The sequence below is a fragment of the Condylura cristata genome, unplaced genomic scaffold (assembly GCF_000260355.1).
Source record: "Condylura cristata isolate star-nosed mole 26May11 unplaced genomic scaffold, ConCri1.0 scaffold00035, whole genome shotgun sequence".
Lineage (NCBI taxonomy): Eukaryota > Metazoa > Chordata > Mammalia > Eulipotyphla > Talpidae > Condylura > Condylura cristata.
In genome coordinates this window covers 5912170-5929845 of record NW_004567136.1, presented here as the reverse complement: position 1 = coordinate 5929845, position 17676 = coordinate 5912170, and the positions used below count along the sequence as shown (strand labels likewise).

Here is a 17676-nt window from a genome sequence, read left to right as displayed (position 1 = left end):
TTGGTGTAACTTCTTAAGCCACTCTAAGCCAAATTACCCAAAGAAACCTTATCAATGTACAAGGAGATCAAAGTTTCCCAAGAAATCAATCAGTTACTGAGTTTGTGTGCTTTCTTATCTTATCTCAAAGATGCTTTATCTTTGTCTCTAAAGAAAGTAAACACAAACAGGAAGCTAAAAACCCAAGAGACATGAAAAATAAACTCTTCATTTGATTTTGAGTAGGCTCTTAACCTTGCTAAAAACATGAAAGAAAAAATTTCTAGAATAAGGGAATGGTCAGTATTGACAAAATTTTAGAAGTAGGAGGCTACACAGAAAAGACAAATGAGTCATATGTATGTATCTCACCCCTGGGGTCCTAGGGCAGGTGCTTATGGACCCCTCTGGCCAGGTGGGGTCCGGTCAAAGTGGGGAAGATGTCAGATTCCTACTATCACACTTAAATCAGCAACCATGGACACTGTGCAAAGGACTGTCCAGAAATGCCCATCTCTCCCAGCCACTGAACACAAATCTGGGAACACAACTTAAATCTGGCAAAACTGCGTCTTCATGATGGGGACGGGGTACCCAACATGCCCATGAACACCTTCCAACCCCTTCTGTCCCGCAGCTGGGGGATCCCTGCAGTCCATCACAGCATCAAAGTCAAGGTCTAGAGAGGATCATGACAAAGACTAGACGCATACTGTTGTCATGCAGACATGATGCTTATGTCATAAGGGCCCCACTTTCCCTCTCAAAGTGCCCCAGTCACTCTAGTCTCCCCAAGTCTTGGGTTCCCTGAGGCTTCCATTGCCTTGCTTGGGTGGCAGATATGAGGCGTGAAGGTGCTTCTTACCCACTAGAAGGCATGGGAGGGTGGCGGGGTGGAGCCCACTGCCAGAAACTAGAGGCTATTTCTAAAGCATTTAGCTATTTTCTGCAGTCTAATTGAAGAGGAGGGCAGTATTGGGAAGTAAAAAAATACATGTTATGGGAAAACTTTCAATAACAAATTATAAGGCCATTTGAACATGTGCATAGTAACAGCTTTCACAGAAAAGTGAAAGGAACTTGTAGCAAAGGAGAAAGATGCAATTTTGGGGGTCAGTGGTTATATTCATTGTCTTGATTGTGGCTGTTACTGGCCACATAGTATATCCATGTGTCAAAGCCCATCAAACTACGCTTCAAACTTAGGCCCTTTGTTGAAAGTCAGTCATACCTCAATGAAGCCCTTGAAGGTCTTTGTGCTGGATGAGTGCGTGAGGAAGAAAAAGGCAGAAGAACACGAGCCAGGTAGACGTGGGATAAAGCAAAGAATTCAAAGATGAGGGCATTTGATTTGACTCAGAAATCAATAGGCTGGCTGAGGAAGCCAGAGCAAGGAATACTATTTTGATACAATCACATAATGTGATCATGATGAGCTGAACAAGATGTTCTGAGTGCCTTAATATCCCCGGGCCATCGGGGAGTTGGCTGCAGGAGAGGGACTGTGGGGCAGAGAGCATTGGCTTAGGAGACGATGTATTTGAGAGGATGTCCTTAGGGGACAGAGAATACCTAACACTGTTGTCTCTCACGTGGCCCAGGCGAGGCCTTTCTGGTGCCCAGCCTTTGTGTTCTGCTTTGCGTGGCGGTTTAGATCATGCAGTTTTTCCTACCATGCCGGCCCCTGTGCAGCCAATGAAGCAGACTTAAAATGCATTTTTTAGAAAGAAGGAAATGGTTCCAGAATATGCAGGGGCCAAGCTGTGTTCTCGTCACTGGTGGTGGGTCCAGATTTCTGTCTTGGTCCCAGTTCCACCATGGGTGCAATGGGGCGTGAGAGCTGCAGGTTCCTTCTCCCAGAGTCAGGCAAAGCAGCAGCCTCCCCCAACCCTCCCCATCGCCTGGGGACTGTCAATAATTAAACAAGAAAGCCACTAGAAGGAAGTGGCCTTGGCAGCCCATGAAAGCAAACCAGAGCATGAAGTGGCGTCCAGGCCTGCGAATCTGAGAACAAACCCCTGAACAGCCAACCACAGACAGCCGAGCGGGGTCCCCAGACCAATCAGATGGCCCTTGCGTCTCTGCAGTCTTCTCTACAAAACCTCTCCCAGCCCTGCAAGTGCTCCCTTCCCCCTTCGGTGGGGGCTGCAGATGCAAGGGCAGGTTGACTCAGATAACCCTTGAGAACTGTAAAATGCTTCAGCTGATCTTCTAACAGGCCTTTGAGGACTCTCAAGGGAAACTGTCTTGTCTAGATAGCGAGAGGAAGAGAGGCCTGTGCCTTTAAGGGAGTGTAGCTATCGGTTCAGAACAGGTTGGCAGTGTTTCTGCTGGTCAGGATCAATTCCCAGGGACACAAGAGGCAAAAGTTAATAAGAGCATGGAAATGGCTTCTGCATGTCACTTGGTATTTCCCACAAGTGTCTCTTCATTCTTTCTCACTTAATTCCTAATCTGCCTAATCTGTTTTCATCAAGCTACTTTCACTCACTCTTAACCTCATAGTGGAAGGTGGGCGTGGGGTGGAGTTAAATGGTGTCTTTCTCCCTTATGTTCTCGAACCTTCCAAAAAACGGTATCTCATGCAGGTTTGCACACCCCCTGGAGGAAGTTCTTGCAGGGAAGAGTTCCCTCTGCTAACCCCCAGAGGTTCTCGTAGTAAACTGTTAAATCTGAGCCACTTCTGACCCAAAGGTAAGAAAATCAAGTTCCAGAGTGAGGAGACACTCAAAGGCACATACCCAGGAAAGCAGGGTCTGGCTGGGGGCGCCCCACAGGGGGTCTTTCACGTGGGCAGGTGAACAGGGTGTGGCCTTCATCAGGGAGGCTCAGTCGGGACTAATTTCAGTGCCCTCTCTGCCACCATCACCTGTTGCATCGAGCAGCCCCTGAGAAAGAAACGGGAGTCGTGGCACAGGCTGCATAATGCAGGACACGGCTCAAGAGCAAGACCCTGGCCTGTTCGTTGATAACCCAGTCATGCAGCGTTAGTCATATGGGAGACCAGAAAAGGAGAAGGGGAAGTAGGAGAAGCAGGGGAAGGTTGGAACTGTACTTCTCATGTGCTGATAGCTTGGTATGTAGACCCAGCCCTGACTCCCCAGGCAGGTTTTCAATCTTATCGATAAGGCGTTCCACTGAGCAGCTTCTGGGGTCCTTCCTTATACATGGTCAACACCCCCTGCCCCCCCCCGCCTCAGGCTTCTGAGGGATCACCTTGGCCCGCCGCCTGGAAAGTCATGGCAGGTCACGGGACCCCCCGGCACCCCCCGCCTCAGGTGTTCCTGGTCATACCTCGTGATGTATAAGTCAGGAGTAAGTTTATGCATCTGTCCTCAGCCCCCTGGGCATTCCCGGTCACACCTCTTGATTTATATACCCTTCCCAGGGTGATCTAGCTTTATGCTCTTAATTGACATGAAAGTCACCTTGTAGGGTTGTGCTCCTATGACCAGGCAGTTCTCACCTGGCTTTAGGAATACAGAACTGGAGGTAAGAAAATGGAGGCCGCTTCGGATTAGCAGACCCACAGTCACCAAGAGACAGAAGACAAGCCCCAGCTAACCCGGGTTCAGTAGAAAGCCCGTCCCAAGCCAGCATCGCCCAGGGCCTCTGCTCAGCCCATCACTCCAATCTTCCAGGCCGCAGTTGGTCCTCTTCCCTGGCCTGGAACCAGGATAGAGAGAGCCAGGCCAGGCCTCTAGCACGACAGCCAAACAGTGTCTACCTGGGGGCAGGTCTGCAGAGACAGCAGGACACCCAGGTGGCCGCACAGAAACGAGGCTGCAGAGAGGTGGCCAGTGGAGGAGACGGGGGTGACGGGAGGGTGGGGGAAGAGAGGAGCAGAACCGGAAGCCAGAGCCCTGGCAGCTGTTGGACCATGCAGCACAGATGCAGTAGCAGACTCGGGTAGCAGGGCGGCACCAGCCAGTGCCAGGGGCGGAGCTGCAGCTCAGGGGCAGGAGCCGGAGCAGAGGCTCCACCAGGCAGCTTGGTAGTTGTGCTGATGTTCCAGGGCACCCCAATGTGGCCTGGGTGCCTGTCTGTGGGTCCTCACCCCCGTGGTTCAACTGCACTGCAGACACACACACAAATGGTCAATAATAGGTTTGTTTACAAGGGGAAAGGAAAAGGAACAACCCAAGGAGAGAGAGAGAGAGATGCAAGGTAACTAGAGCGTCCTACCAGTTCTGCTGACTTGGGACCCCGATAGCACACTGAAAGCTGATCAAGAGCCAGATGACCAGCCATGAACCACCAGGCCAGGAGACCCCAGAGCCCACATGTCCGGTTTTATCCCAGCCAGGCTGCTCAGCTCTGCCCTCACGTCCCAGAGTGCTTCTCCTTGGTATCGATGGGGTTTGTAGTTCCAGTATCTGGGGTGGGGGCGGAGTCCATGAAACCTGTTAACTGACAGACCCCCCGAAGGCTGGATGTGGGGTGTGGGGAACGACCAGAGCCAGCAGGGTGCCAGATGATGCCAGGGTGTGGCTCCAGGAGCCACATCTGTGGCATCGCTGTTAAAGCAAGAACAAAGCACACTGTGGAAAGCAGAGCTGCCTGGGTGCCTCGAATCCTCTCTGCCTCACCCTCCATCACCCCAGGCTCTGCTCCCTGTGCCGCAATAGCGGGGCTCCTACTGGTTTGCTCCCCGCTGTCCCCATGGGCCCGTGCTGAGATCTCATTGCCTGTCTGCAGGGTCTAGGCCCTGCACCGTCTCTGCGTCTGGGGCTGGGTTGCTCAGAGCCCCTCACTGGCTGACCTTGCCCTGCTCAGATGGACTCTGTCCAGATGCCCATAGCGGCCTCTCCCTCTGGAATGAAATGAGAGGTGCCAGATGGATACTGGATTAGTGTGGCCTTCCCCCAGATGAATGTGTCAATCAATTACTGTCCCTCATAATCAACGCTAAATCAATAAATAACAGGAGGACATCAGTGTGCTCTTTTGATCCAGTTCCTAGAGTCCAGATTTAGGTTCCTGGCCAGACTGTGACTGGGTGGATTTATGGGACCAACAAATTGATTCCTTCTGTGCTGAGATTTTCTTCTAAGCAGGCTCAGGTCTATCATTCTCCTTGGCTCCTAAGCCAAGGAGGTACCTTAAGGGTTGTTTCATGAGTGAAGACACTCCACTGCTCTCTGCCCTCTCGGAGAATTATTTTGCAGTGGGAGCTGAAGTCCAGTAATTGGTGTCAGTCAAGGTCAGAGGAACTAGCCCCACAGTCCCACATGAGGGCATATGTACCTCCGGATGGGTATCGGTGCCTAGACCTTAACGTTCATGACTGTACGTGACAGGGACTTTTTTTTTTTTTTTTTTAAAGATTTATTTATTTGTGCATACAGAACTGGGATGCAGGCCAGAGGCTCAGGGGCGGTGAGAGGCTTCACCAGAGACAGAGTGGGGAACAGAACAGGCAGATCGAGGAAGTACACTGCTGAGGGGAGCAGCGGGCGGGTTAGGAGAGGCCTGCCACACCATGTGGTCACCTCCAGGGCAGGCGGGAATCGAACTCATGCGGAAGTGGCTTTAGCTTCTCAGTGCTGTGCTTTAACCCGCTGCGCCACCAGGGAGGGCCAACAGGAACGTTTTTTAACACCCCCCCCCAAAAAAAAAAAAGATTCTAAATCACTTACTCCTAAGTGCACAGCATGGCATGTGCTGCTCTGATTGGTTGGTCTCTGATTTTTCTTTTCATTAAAAAAATTTCTTTCTTTGTAAATCATTTCACATGAAAACAGAGAAAACCCACCTCACAGAGCTCTGCTGTAGGAACCCGTGACTGGCTGGCTGTCCCCCCCGACCACGCCTCCCTGCTTCACCTCCCTCTGCCTTGCCCTGCACAGTCTCACCAGAGACTCACCCCTGCCACCAGCTGCCTTGAGGAGCGGAATCTCCTCCCCTAATCGATGCTGCTTCAGCAGTTTCTGTCACCTTCTGGTCGATTTCAGTTTTGATATTGAACTTTATTCCATCCCCTCCATGTGCAGTTCAGAACCCCCTCCCTCTGATCCCCCCCCCACTTATTCCTCTTTCCCACCCCATCATCTTTAGGCTGCGACCGAGATTGCTTCCAACCTGTCCGTCTTGGATCTGGTCCCTCTGGAGCACGGGCAGGTGTGGAGAGGGAAGAAGCCCGCTCTTCTCTCAGGGTGGAGCCTGACCTACTCTTGCTCAGCTTGGTTTCTTGCCTCTGGTGGAGGTCTCTGTGCAGATGAGGTGACTGGCTTCCCGTGTGGGTGCCAGCTAAGCCCTGCTTTCTACCTCACTCAGGGGTGTCATTCATACCCCCTTCTGGATGGCAGTCCACAACCCTAATACAGCCCCCCACCCACTCTGAGCCTTGCCAGGAGCCATGGGACGGCTGAATTCCACACCCCTGGCAGCCACCACATCTGCTGTGTGCTGGTCCTCTGTGTGGCTGCTGGTGGTGGTGCCCCCACCAGCTGCTCTGTGCTGAGCAGTGTGCGACCCTCATGCCACACTCCTGCCATGTGTCACAAAACCTGTGTGCCCCTCGGTGCTGGCTTTGCACGCTGATGCTGGTGATTAGCATCCTTGAGGGCTGAGCATGATGTCAGGAACAGGCCAGATTTCCACATCATCGGAAGGTTTAACAGGTGCTCCTTCTACTAACTTTGGCTTGGCCTCAAGGCCCATGTCTGCTGAAGGCTGCTTGGCACTGTTATGGCAACCTTGGCTCAACTTCATCCCCAGATCACTGCTAGTGGCACGCCAGTGTTCTCCTGTGTTACCGAGCCCCCCACTTCAGGCACTTGTTTCACTTTTTTTAAAATGCCTTTCCATTTACTTTCAAAATGTCATCTCCATTGTCTCTTTCAGCCAATAACTTTGTGATGCTCATGACAGGGGTGAGCTGAGACGGAACATAAAGTCGCTTGACAGTGGGCGTGCTGATGTTGCTAGGAAGGAAGATGTGTACTGTTACCAGAAACAGAACAATCACTCATTAATGATGATGATGATTTTCTCTCGCTGCAAACATTGACATACAGATGTAAAAGTTTTCAGGAGATTCATAAAGCTCCCAATATGGTTCTGATGGCCCACCTGACTCTTCCTTGGAGGGACAGGGGGTACCGTGAGCTCACTCTTCTCAGGGAAAAGCCAGTGAACCTTGCTGTGTTCACTTGCCTGATCATAAAGAAGCTTTATGACCTCTGTGAATCCTGGTGTTTACGCCTATGCTCTGTGTAGCTTTACAGTTTTACGAATTTTAGGTAGACTTAAAAATTAAAAAAGGCAGAAGCAGAAGGGAACAGTAGGGTTACTCTCTGAGGGAACTGAGATTTGGATACAACTAACTAGGCCTGTGCAAACCTTCCCACTGTTTCCACAGTGGGGCTTTGATCCCTTTCAATTTCTTGCATGCACTTCCCCTCCCTCCAAATTCTGGTTGTATGATGAAATATTTAGACCTATAATAATGTTTCCTTCCATAGGGCTGATTGTGTTAACACATGGAACTACTGATTTTCTCTATTATGACACTCCATGCAATAACCCACCCATTAGACTATAAATTTAAGAAAAAGGAGGAATATTTTATTTATCACTTCATAGCCCATAGATAACAGCACAATATCTTAAAAATTAAAAAAAAAAAGCATCGGAGATTTAACTTAATTCCTTCTACATCTAATTAGCACGATGTATTAAACACTTGGAGATAGGTTGCATTCTTTATTTCCCAGGCCTTTGTTTTTTTGAAGATTTATTTATTTATTCATACATATAGAGCTGGGGTACAGGCCAGAGATGCAGAGGGTGAGAGGATTCACCAGAGACAGAGAGGGGAGCAGAACAGGCAGATCTACGAAGTACACCACTGAGGGGAGCAGCAGGCGGGCCAGGAGAGGTCTGCCTCGCCATGTGGATCTCCTCTGGGGCAGGTGGGGATCGAACTCATGCGGAAGTGGCTTAAGCTTCTTAGTGCAGTGCTTTAACCCGCTGGGCCACCAGGGAGGGCCCTTCCAGGCCTTTGTTTTAAAGTTTTTATATTGGTGTTTGAAACACTGAAAAGTGATCATTGCCAATAAAACATTCCATGCCTGGCATTTGGTTTAAAAAACTTGTCTTCTGATAACATAATTTTTGTTATCTTGGCATTTATTCAAGAAATAAGACCAATTGAATGTAGACTCCTGGATGTAGAGTTATGACAGATGCCCTCCGAGAAGAACTTTATAGAGTAATTTTGAGGCTTTTCCTCAAGATACTATCCATTTAAGAAAGAGTCTTGCTGACTGTCTTCTATATGAAAATAATACTTGAGTATGGTAAAAGTTGTAAAAACTAGGTAGATAAGTGGTAGATGAAATACAAGTGCATACACATATATACAGATAATTTCATATACATACACATAGATAATACATATGTGGATAGGTAGATGCTCACCTACTTAGATGCAACATATATACAGATCAATAAACAATCCTACAATAGAAACATGCTCATCTAAACTTTTTTCTGAACCACATACACAACATGTTTTTCTGTATGCAAAAATTTTACCATAATGCAGGACTATTTTAATACTACATAAACAACTTTGCTTTTGTCAGGTAATACATTGTAGAGGTATAGGTAGATGATAGATAGATAGATAGATAGATAGATAGATAGATAGATAGATAGATAGATAGATAGATAGACAGATACATACATACATACATAGACCGATCAGTTTTCAGTTACTGTGTCATAGATAGAAAGATAGATCAGTAGATTTGATAAATAAAATATGAAAGCAAACATGAAACCATCCTGAGTCTGGGAGACTGTTGAAGGTTGGAGCTGTGACACAGCTGTAACCAGGTTGCTGTAACTCAACTAGTTTCAATTTAGTAAAATAGCAAAGTCAGTCTTTCCCTGTCTATGTTACTTTACATATTGAAGGACTAAACTTCCCAATAAAGTATACAGATTGGCTGAGTGGATGAAACTATGATCCAAATGTATGCTATTTATAAGACACTAAAAGATCACTCTAGATTCAAGGACACCCATAAGCTGAAAAATGAAGGGTTACCATGCAAGCTGTAACTATATTAATTTCAGACAAAAGAGATATTAAGTCAGAAACTATGTAGAGTCAAAGAGAGGTCACTCATATCTCTCTTTACATAATGATTGCATATGTATTTGCACTCAGCATCAGAGCATGTAAACATATAAGACACATTTTGACAGATTTGTAAGGTGAAATCAGCAATACAGTACTAGTTGGAGACTTAATATACTACTTTCAACAATGGATAGACCACCCAGACATAAAATTAATGGACTGAACAAAATAGATCTAATAGGACAGAATGACACCTAACAGCAGAATAATACACAGTGTTCTCAAGTGTACACGCAACATCCTCCAGAATAGGCCATATGTTAGGTCACACAAGAAGTCTTAGCAGATTTCTGATTGAAATCATACAAAGTATTTTTTCTGACCTCACCTCAATGGAATGAAATTAACAATAACAGCAAGAAGGTCAGAAAAAATCTACAAATAGGAAGAAACTAACATACTCTTGAACAACCACTGGGTCAAGAGAATATTTTAAGATTTAAAAATGTGTGTGTGCATGAACACATAGAGAAACATATTTTTTTTTCTCTGATAATCCTTCCTTGAATATAAAAAAAGTGATGGTTTTCTTGTTCTTGAAACTTGATAAAATTTCAAGAGAACAGAGTCTATGAATTATAGTTATTTATATAATAATGGTTTAGGTAATTTATATCCACCAACTAGAGGCTAAAAGCTTTTGCTTCAGAGTACAGAGGATAGGTTTTGAATTACCAAGCAAAGTATATTTCTGCACTATTGTAGAGACTGTAAATTTCCTGGTCCTTGATCAAAGTTAAAAGTGCCACTAGCCAAATAGCTCAGATTGTGTAAGGAGCAACCTTCCTTCATTTAGCAACATCTGTGTTATTGATAATGCCTGAGAGGCCACAGCAAGGCCAAAGTTCACTTAAATTTGTAGAGATCCCAAAAGGAATGTTTATATCTTGAAGTTATACTTCCACAGATTCCTCCATGAATCACTTACCTTTTCCATATGACAGCCTAATTTTAGCTCCTTCTGTAGGATCAGCCACTAAAATTTCTGCATGCAAAAAGTATTCCTACAGAGACAAATTAAATAGCCTAGGACTTGATCCAGGATATGCTCATCACTTGGGAAATCTTATAAAAATAGAAATCACACATTTCTCTCTCTCTCTCTCTCACACACACACACACACACACGCACATACACACACATACACACACTGATCATACAACCGACAAAAGTTGTGTGTGTGTGTGTGTTTATAGAGTGTTGCCTGTGCAGTACTTTATTAAAGGTAGTGGCAAGTTTTCTATGTGTTTGATTGGAAATTAGTATATCATTTCTTTCTGGTCTGAACTTAGAATTCAGAAGGTTAAATGAAATATCCTATGACTTTTAAAATATTTTCCAGTCAGCTATTTTGGATGTTCTATACAGAATAGATAACCTGTCAAAATGGAGCTGGGAATATTCTGAGATTCAGAGTGACAAGGAAGCATAAGAAGGACTTGTGCTTAGAGATGACTTTTAAATACTCCTCCAGGGTTGAGGAGTTAGAAGTAGGAGGGGATATGGTAGGGAAACTGAGGTAAGTTTTCCAGGTATATATGTGTTAGTGAAGCCCCGAGCTGGACTAGATATGGAAAACGAAGGACTGATGAAAAGACTTACAGAAGATGCATCAGTTCGAGCTCATGATACAAAAAACCTGTATTCAGAAGTTTGTGATATTCTTGTATATACTCCAGAGGCAGAGGGGGACAATCTGGTTTAGAGACAATGTTGTGTTTTGACTCTCAAAGTCACCGAGTTGGGCTTCCCCACCTGGAACATAGAGAGGGAAGATGAAAGGCATAATTTTGCTTGTCATACTCCCATCACTTCTACCCATGTTTGCTGAAATCCTGTTTTTCCACTTTTAAGTTCTGTTTGCTACCATGCAAGTCCCACTAAGATAGTGATCAGTGTGTGGAGTCATTGGGAAACTTCAACAGAGTAATTTTGATGAGCTTCCACCCTCACCCCTTGTGATTCAACACACATACCTGTACCATTGGCCTTTTGTCTCATCATTTACTTCTCATGCTCTCAGTCTGGCTTCACCTCCCATCATTTTACCCTGGCTGATAATGGTCTCCTGTGGGAAGCCTTTTTGTTTATTAAAGGAAACAAAACTTGACAGAAAAAAAACAACGTGGTGAATGTCATCCTCTGGACAACATTATTTCCAGCAACCAAAGGAATTTAAGTCCTGAATTTCTGGTGTTTCCTCATGTGTAATTTCTTCTGGCTGTCACCTTTTTCTGCTAGTTGTGTTATTACTATTTAGAATTTACTTGGCCTGGAGAGGGTTCTAAAAGAATCCATCATTTGTTGGCTTACCTGAGTTTGCAAAAATTTTCCTTTTATTTTTGTTTTGTGCATGACCTGTTACATTTATGATTTTCTTAGTTCTACTAGAATAATAATGTAAAGTAGAAAGCAGCAAAACTCAGTACCTTTTGCTAAAGACTGCTTGCTTTCACATTGCCATTTGAATGACCCATAAAGAGATTTTCTAGAATCCAGGTTTTAGTATTTGTGCAGGACTCTCTAATAAAGCTTTTCAAACCAGAGATGAAGTAGTATTTAAAATGGAGAATTTCAAAGAAACACATAAACACAATTCTAGGTGATGAGCACTTAGCTAGAAAAGAGCCAAGTATTTAAACAGCTGGAAGAAGAAGAAAGACAAAAACAAAAACAAACAAGTCTTTTTGGAATGTGTTTCAAATAGACTATGAGACAGAAAGCAGTGTCTGTCTCATCAAGCATATTCAAACAAAAGGTTATGATTTGTGTTTATTTTTTTCTGTGAGTAGTTGTTTGGTTACAAGTGAGAGTATATCCAAAATTAACATTTTCAGAAGAGCATTCATTACAGTATCATTGAAATATGTGGTCAGTACAATTGAAGTTTCTGGATTGAAGACAAAGGTATTGCTTATATCTCGTGGTGGAGCATTGAAAGATACCTTGGTTTTGTGATTTTTGAATTGCCCCCGAGGATAGAAAACAACATTCCTGTATGCTATCTCCGAAAACTCTTAGTGTGCATCCAGCAATGCCTTCTTCTTTAGGGAGTCTGGAGGACCCTGACTGCCTGAGGCCTGGGGGGTTTGGAGGTAGGCGTGATGCCCCTGGGACTTGGGGCATGTCCAGGGCATCCACAGGGAAGGCTCATCTTAACTCTGTCCACGCTCCAGTCCTGGCCACCAACATGAGCGCGAGACCTGCTTTCAGCTGTTTGCTAACATCTCATGGGACAGGTCTGGCCACTCAGCTGCCCAGGTCCCAGCTTCTCTGTTAAGACCTCTCTCCCATGGTCTCCCAGGACAGCTGCTGGCATCGCACGCACCCACTCACTGCTCATGCCTTCGGATCATCTGCCATCTCTTCTCCTTCATTTCACTCTTCCCCTAATACATAAGCCATGCCCTATTCACCGTCAGAGTCACTTTCAGAATCCCCATCTCCATGCTTCCTGCGGGTGCTAGTTTAACCCCTCGGGGCAGGATCTCACTGGTCACCTCCGTGTCTCTAGTCTCTCTTTTTATAGATGTTTGCTGAGCACTATGTGCCAGGTCCAGTACTAGGCCTGCAGAGACACCAGCCCCCTCCTTTGGGGATGCAAAGGCTGCATGTTTTCCTTTTCAACACCTCACCTCCTCAGAGCTGTTCCATCCTATCTCTCCAATATAAAGGAAACTGCAATGTCTTTCCAGCCCCGTCTGCACCTGCTGTTTCACACACTCGAGCTTCCATTCCTTTCTACCTTTAGTGACTTCAGGAGCAGGGAGGGCCCTTGAAGAGGCCATAGTAACTTTGCACAGGATATAATTTGGCACATCTGCAGTTGTGTAGGCCTTGTTACAACCAATTGGGAAATTAAGGGGAAAAAACCCAAGAACATCTGGCCAAGATTGAGTTAAGGAACTCAATTTAACCTCCTTCATGGAACAAACAAAAAAGCAGGCAAAATATAAACATATGCAATGAAGGAGGATGATCCCTGATATATTGTTCAACAGATGAGGTAAGCCATACCTCCACCCTTACTGCCTGGAATGTCATTGACCTTTGAAAGAATCTCCAGCTCACAGGGCGAGATCTGCCTGAGCAGATCCGAGCTGATCCCTGCAGACTTCCTGAGCTGAGAAGACAGAGTTGAGAGGCCAAGGACGCTAAGGTTTGAGGATTAGAGGTCATAGGACAGCGCAGTGGGGAGAATTCTGGGCTCATCAGAGCCCCTCTGGAACACTCAGCCAAATACTGATTAACTTGCGCACAGAGAGAAACTACTTGAGTCTGGGAAAGAACCACTCCAAAGGATTAAAGAAAATAATGTCTAATATTGTTTAGAGCTGGAATAGGCCTGTTCCTGCATTGTTCAGAGTACTCAGAAAACTCTTACCTGAAGAGTGGGAAATAATTAACCCTACACTGAGCCCTGCCTCATTTCTAGCACATCATAAAGTAAGACTCAGTTCTTTGTGTTCACGTTCACAATGAGCAGTGTAACCTTGGGAACATACCTTAAATTTGGTGTGTTCATTTTGCTCTCTGGAGCAGGACCATAATGAGACTCCCTTTGGCTATTGTTATAAGACAGTCTTGAGAATTAATAAGCCGGTTCTGAGAAAGGGGGTGGTCAGTGATTTCTTCAGTCCTAACCAACTTACAGGAGATTGGGAGACATTTTTCAAAGATCCTATAAATTCGAATGCAAGAATCTGTGAATACACACACACACGGCATGTTCCAAGAATAGACAGCCATTTGGCTCAGTTACTCTGGAGAGCAATTTGGCAGTTTGCTATAAAGCTTAACGTCCATTACCACATGACCCAGCAAATGTCCAGTCTCTTGGACATCTGTCCCAGAGAAATAAAAACTTATGTTCACATAGAAACCGCACAGAGGTTCACAACAGCTTTGTAGTAGCCAAAAAGTAGAAACACCTCAGATATTCCTCGACTGCTGGGTGATTAAACAAACTGTGGTATATCCATGCCGTGGAATAAAAGCAAGGGGAAGAAATGAACTATTAGCATCTGTAGCAACTTGGATGAGCCTAGAGGGAATTATGCTGAGTGGCGTGGGGCACCGGGGGAAGCCAATTCAGAAGGATTACATGGTGCGAGTCCACTTCTCCACCATGCTTGAAGTGACGAAATTATCAAAAGTAGGCGAATGGTTGACAGGTGTTGGGACAGAGAGACTGAGCAAGGAACAGAGAGAGGTGATGCGTTTATCAAAGGAGGCGTCCTTGTGGTGATGGAAACGTTGTCTTGACCGCGTTCTGTCAATATTCGGGTCTTGGTATTGTACTGTAGTTTCGCAGGCACTACCATGGAAAAACAGAGAAAAGGCGAAAGGGTTCCTAGACGCAATTGCAATATTGTGTGCGGAGGCTTGCCCGCATCAACTGGCAATTCTAAGACACCAGCAAGATGTCCGTGAAATGCAGTTTGACTCAATTCTGACACCACTTACCCAAAGACACCCGTTCCGGGTGGTCTTAGACAGTGTGACCTAATAATCATCACAGTTATGAGCTACAGCAGTAGTGTCTAAGAACTGTTTGATCGTCTGTACGGGCACATAGAAAAATGTGTCTCTTAAAATCTAGTCTCTTTTGATTGTGGAAAGAAGAAACACACCAAACAAAACCTCTGTGAAGGGGGTGGCAGAGAGCGACCCTGGCGGACTCTGCCGTCTGGCTGCCGAGGCGAGGCTGACATTCTCTGGCGTCTCTCCTACAGGACCTCCTCTTCAGCGTGTGTGCCCTCAACGTCCTCTCCACCATCGTGTGTGCCCTGGCCACGGCCATGTGCTGCATGCAGATGGTCTCCTCTGATGTCCTGCAGATGGTGAGTGACCCCCTCCCTTCTCTTCGCTTCCCACGCAAAATGCTGGGCCTGCTCCCCTCCCACAAAGCATAGAGTGGCCACGTCTGCTTCCATCCAGAACCGAGGGGCATGGAGACCGCCTCGTGCTGCCCTCTGCTAGCTCAAGGACATTGGTGTATTTAGGTCAGGCATTGCCGGAAGGCCCAGAGTAATGGCAGGGACAGCCCTGAAGTCCTCAGCAGTCCCTGCCATCTCCAGAACAAGGCACCTTCCACTGGCTTCCAAATCCTCTTTCAATAAAGGAAGTTGTTTAAGAGAGGAGTTCTCCTCAAGTTGAAAAACAGCAAGTGTGCACCTTTTAGATTTGGTAATTAATGCTGAAGCCATAATCCAGTGGCAGGTCTCTGGCTGGCCATCATCAGACTGAACTGGCCAGGCTTTGACACAGGAAGAACAGCTGCTCCCCAGAGGGACCTGTGAGGCCAGGATCAGGGGTCACAGACTTATCAATGCACACTCAGTAAATAACGGTGGCGCTTCATCTTTCAGTGGGACTGGACCACAGTCCACCGCGGAATGTGTTGCCACTGAAGTCAGTACAACAGAGAGAACCTGGTGGGAAGACATTGCTTTCTGATGCTAAGATAGGAATTCTGTGGTGTCCTCTTCTCTCTTCTCTCCTCTCCTTTCCTCTCTTCCAGTTTCTCTTCTCTCCTCTTTCCTCTTGTCTCTCTCCTCCCTTCTCTCCCCTAGTCTCTCTCCTTGCCTCTTAGAGAGCCACCCTACCTCCTCCCCATCTCTCCAATGCTTTCTGCATCTCATGAAAGAAAAAGCAAGTTGTTCCTGAAGCAAGCTGTTTTATTTGTTATTTCTCATCTACCCCATGGCAGTACATCAGTTAATCAAGATACAGGGCCAGAGAGCAATATTACCAAGACGTTCAAAATTCATTGGCGTTAATCGTATGCCATCTGCAGCCTCCTTCTCCCAGCCTATACCCACACAGCTGTCACAGCCAGGACTGACCTTTCTGAGAGGTTGCATTCTCTGAAAGGTATCTAATTAAGCAGTTATTCAGCAGCAGTGAACTTCTGCCCTTGTTCATGGAGGCCTCGTGTCGCTGATTTTTGCCAGCGTGTTGTATAAAGGAAAGGTTAAGGAGCATGGGGTTCTACTCACCTCAGCAGATTTTACTATTGATCTGTAAATATCACACCGGTTTGACCAAACTAACAGAACCAAAGGACTCTAAATGCTGCAAGTCTGCATTCCCTGCTTGGAAGCACCTACATGAAAATCTCCAACTAAATAAGAAGATGCAGTTGCCGTCAACATGTATACGATTATAACATGAAGTGTGAAGTTGTTCCACCCTTCTGCTGTATGGGACTCCGGTGGGCCTACAGCCCTTGGTCTGAGTGAGCCAGATCTGGGGCTGATTCCCACCTCTGCTGGGCTCATCACTGATACACCCTGAGTCTAAGTTTCCTCACCGATGAAATGGGCCTGGTGAGTGTAGAAAACAATCCAGCATGAACCAGAGCTCGGTCAGGAGTCACAGACGCAGTGAAACCATGTAAGTGCCCCAATAGATAGAAATACAGACCTGATACAGACAGAGTAGCTTCCTGCAGATAACTTTTTTTTTTTTTTTTAAGATTTGTTTATTTTAACATACAGAATTGGGGGACAGGCCAGAGATGGCAGGGGTGAGAGGATTCACCAGAGACAAATCGGTGAAGTACACTGCTGAGGGGAGCAGCGGGCCGGTCAGGAGAGGTCTGCCGCGCCATGTGGTCACCTCTGGGGGTGGGGATCGAACTCATGCTGCAGTGCCTGTGATAGCTTCACAGTGCTGTGCTTTAACCCCCTTGCGCCACCAGGGAGGGCCCCAGGTAACATGTTTTTTTAAGGGGGGGAGGCAAATGTAAAGGGAAGAGAGGCCTGTATGTCAGTGCAGCGACACACTGTCCTCTCTAGGCTCTGACAGCATTTGCCAATGTCTGTGTTGCTCTCGCCCAACTTTGTGAGTTCCGGCATCAGGAAGCTGGTTTAACGGAAGCCAGGCTACTCACCAGTCAGGTGAGATGCACGCACAAGCTCCTGTTCTCGAACGGCCTCCCAATTCCACTTTGGATGTTTCCTTTATCAATTTTGATTTCATGATTTTTTAGTCATCTTCATGTCACACTCTAAGTGTGACCTATTTGATTCTTCAAAGCAGTGGGAGTGCCCGTTCATTACTGGGACATGCAGCAGTGACCGTGCATGTGGTCACTTTATCAGCTGTAAAGCACTGTGTGGAAGTAAAGTATGGTTGCAATTACAACAGCTGCCATCACAGCCCCCGGCTGCTCCAGCGCTAAGTAACCTTTGGCTGGAAAGAGACAGAAGAGCCTCCTGCTGGTGCCCCCTCCTCCTCTGTAACGGGGAGTTACAAGGCCCCACCCTCCCCCGAAGGCCTGGCGTGCTGCCCACCTGCTGAGCTCCCGTGAAGACAGCGGGGGCTGGGTAGTGTGTGACCCCCGTGCCTCAAGGACCAGCACGTGACCTTGGCCACTGTCTGTCTGTCTCAGCTTCCTCTGTGCTACCTGCTGTGGTCACAGGGCTGCTGAGAGGATGACCGGGTGATAGGCATGAATGGGCTTCGAAAGGCTCGGTGGACACGAGTGGGCCAGCGGCTGCGCCAGGCTCTCTGCACAGTTGTGTTTTCAGAGAAG

At 46.5% G+C, this 17676-nt stretch overlaps 1 protein-coding gene across 1 annotated transcript in view; it reads left to right on the top strand.

Moving 5' to 3' along the window:
* The window catches only part of FAM189A1 (family with sequence similarity 189, member A1), a 130794-nt gene that overhangs the window by 93066 nt on the left and 20052 nt on the right, over positions 1-17676 (top strand). Inside the window, exon 4 of the mRNA XM_012732755.1 lies at positions 14870-14977. Coding sequence (XP_012588209.1) covers positions 14870-14977 — 108 coding nt within the window. The remainder of the gene's footprint in view (positions 1-14869; positions 14978-17676) is intronic.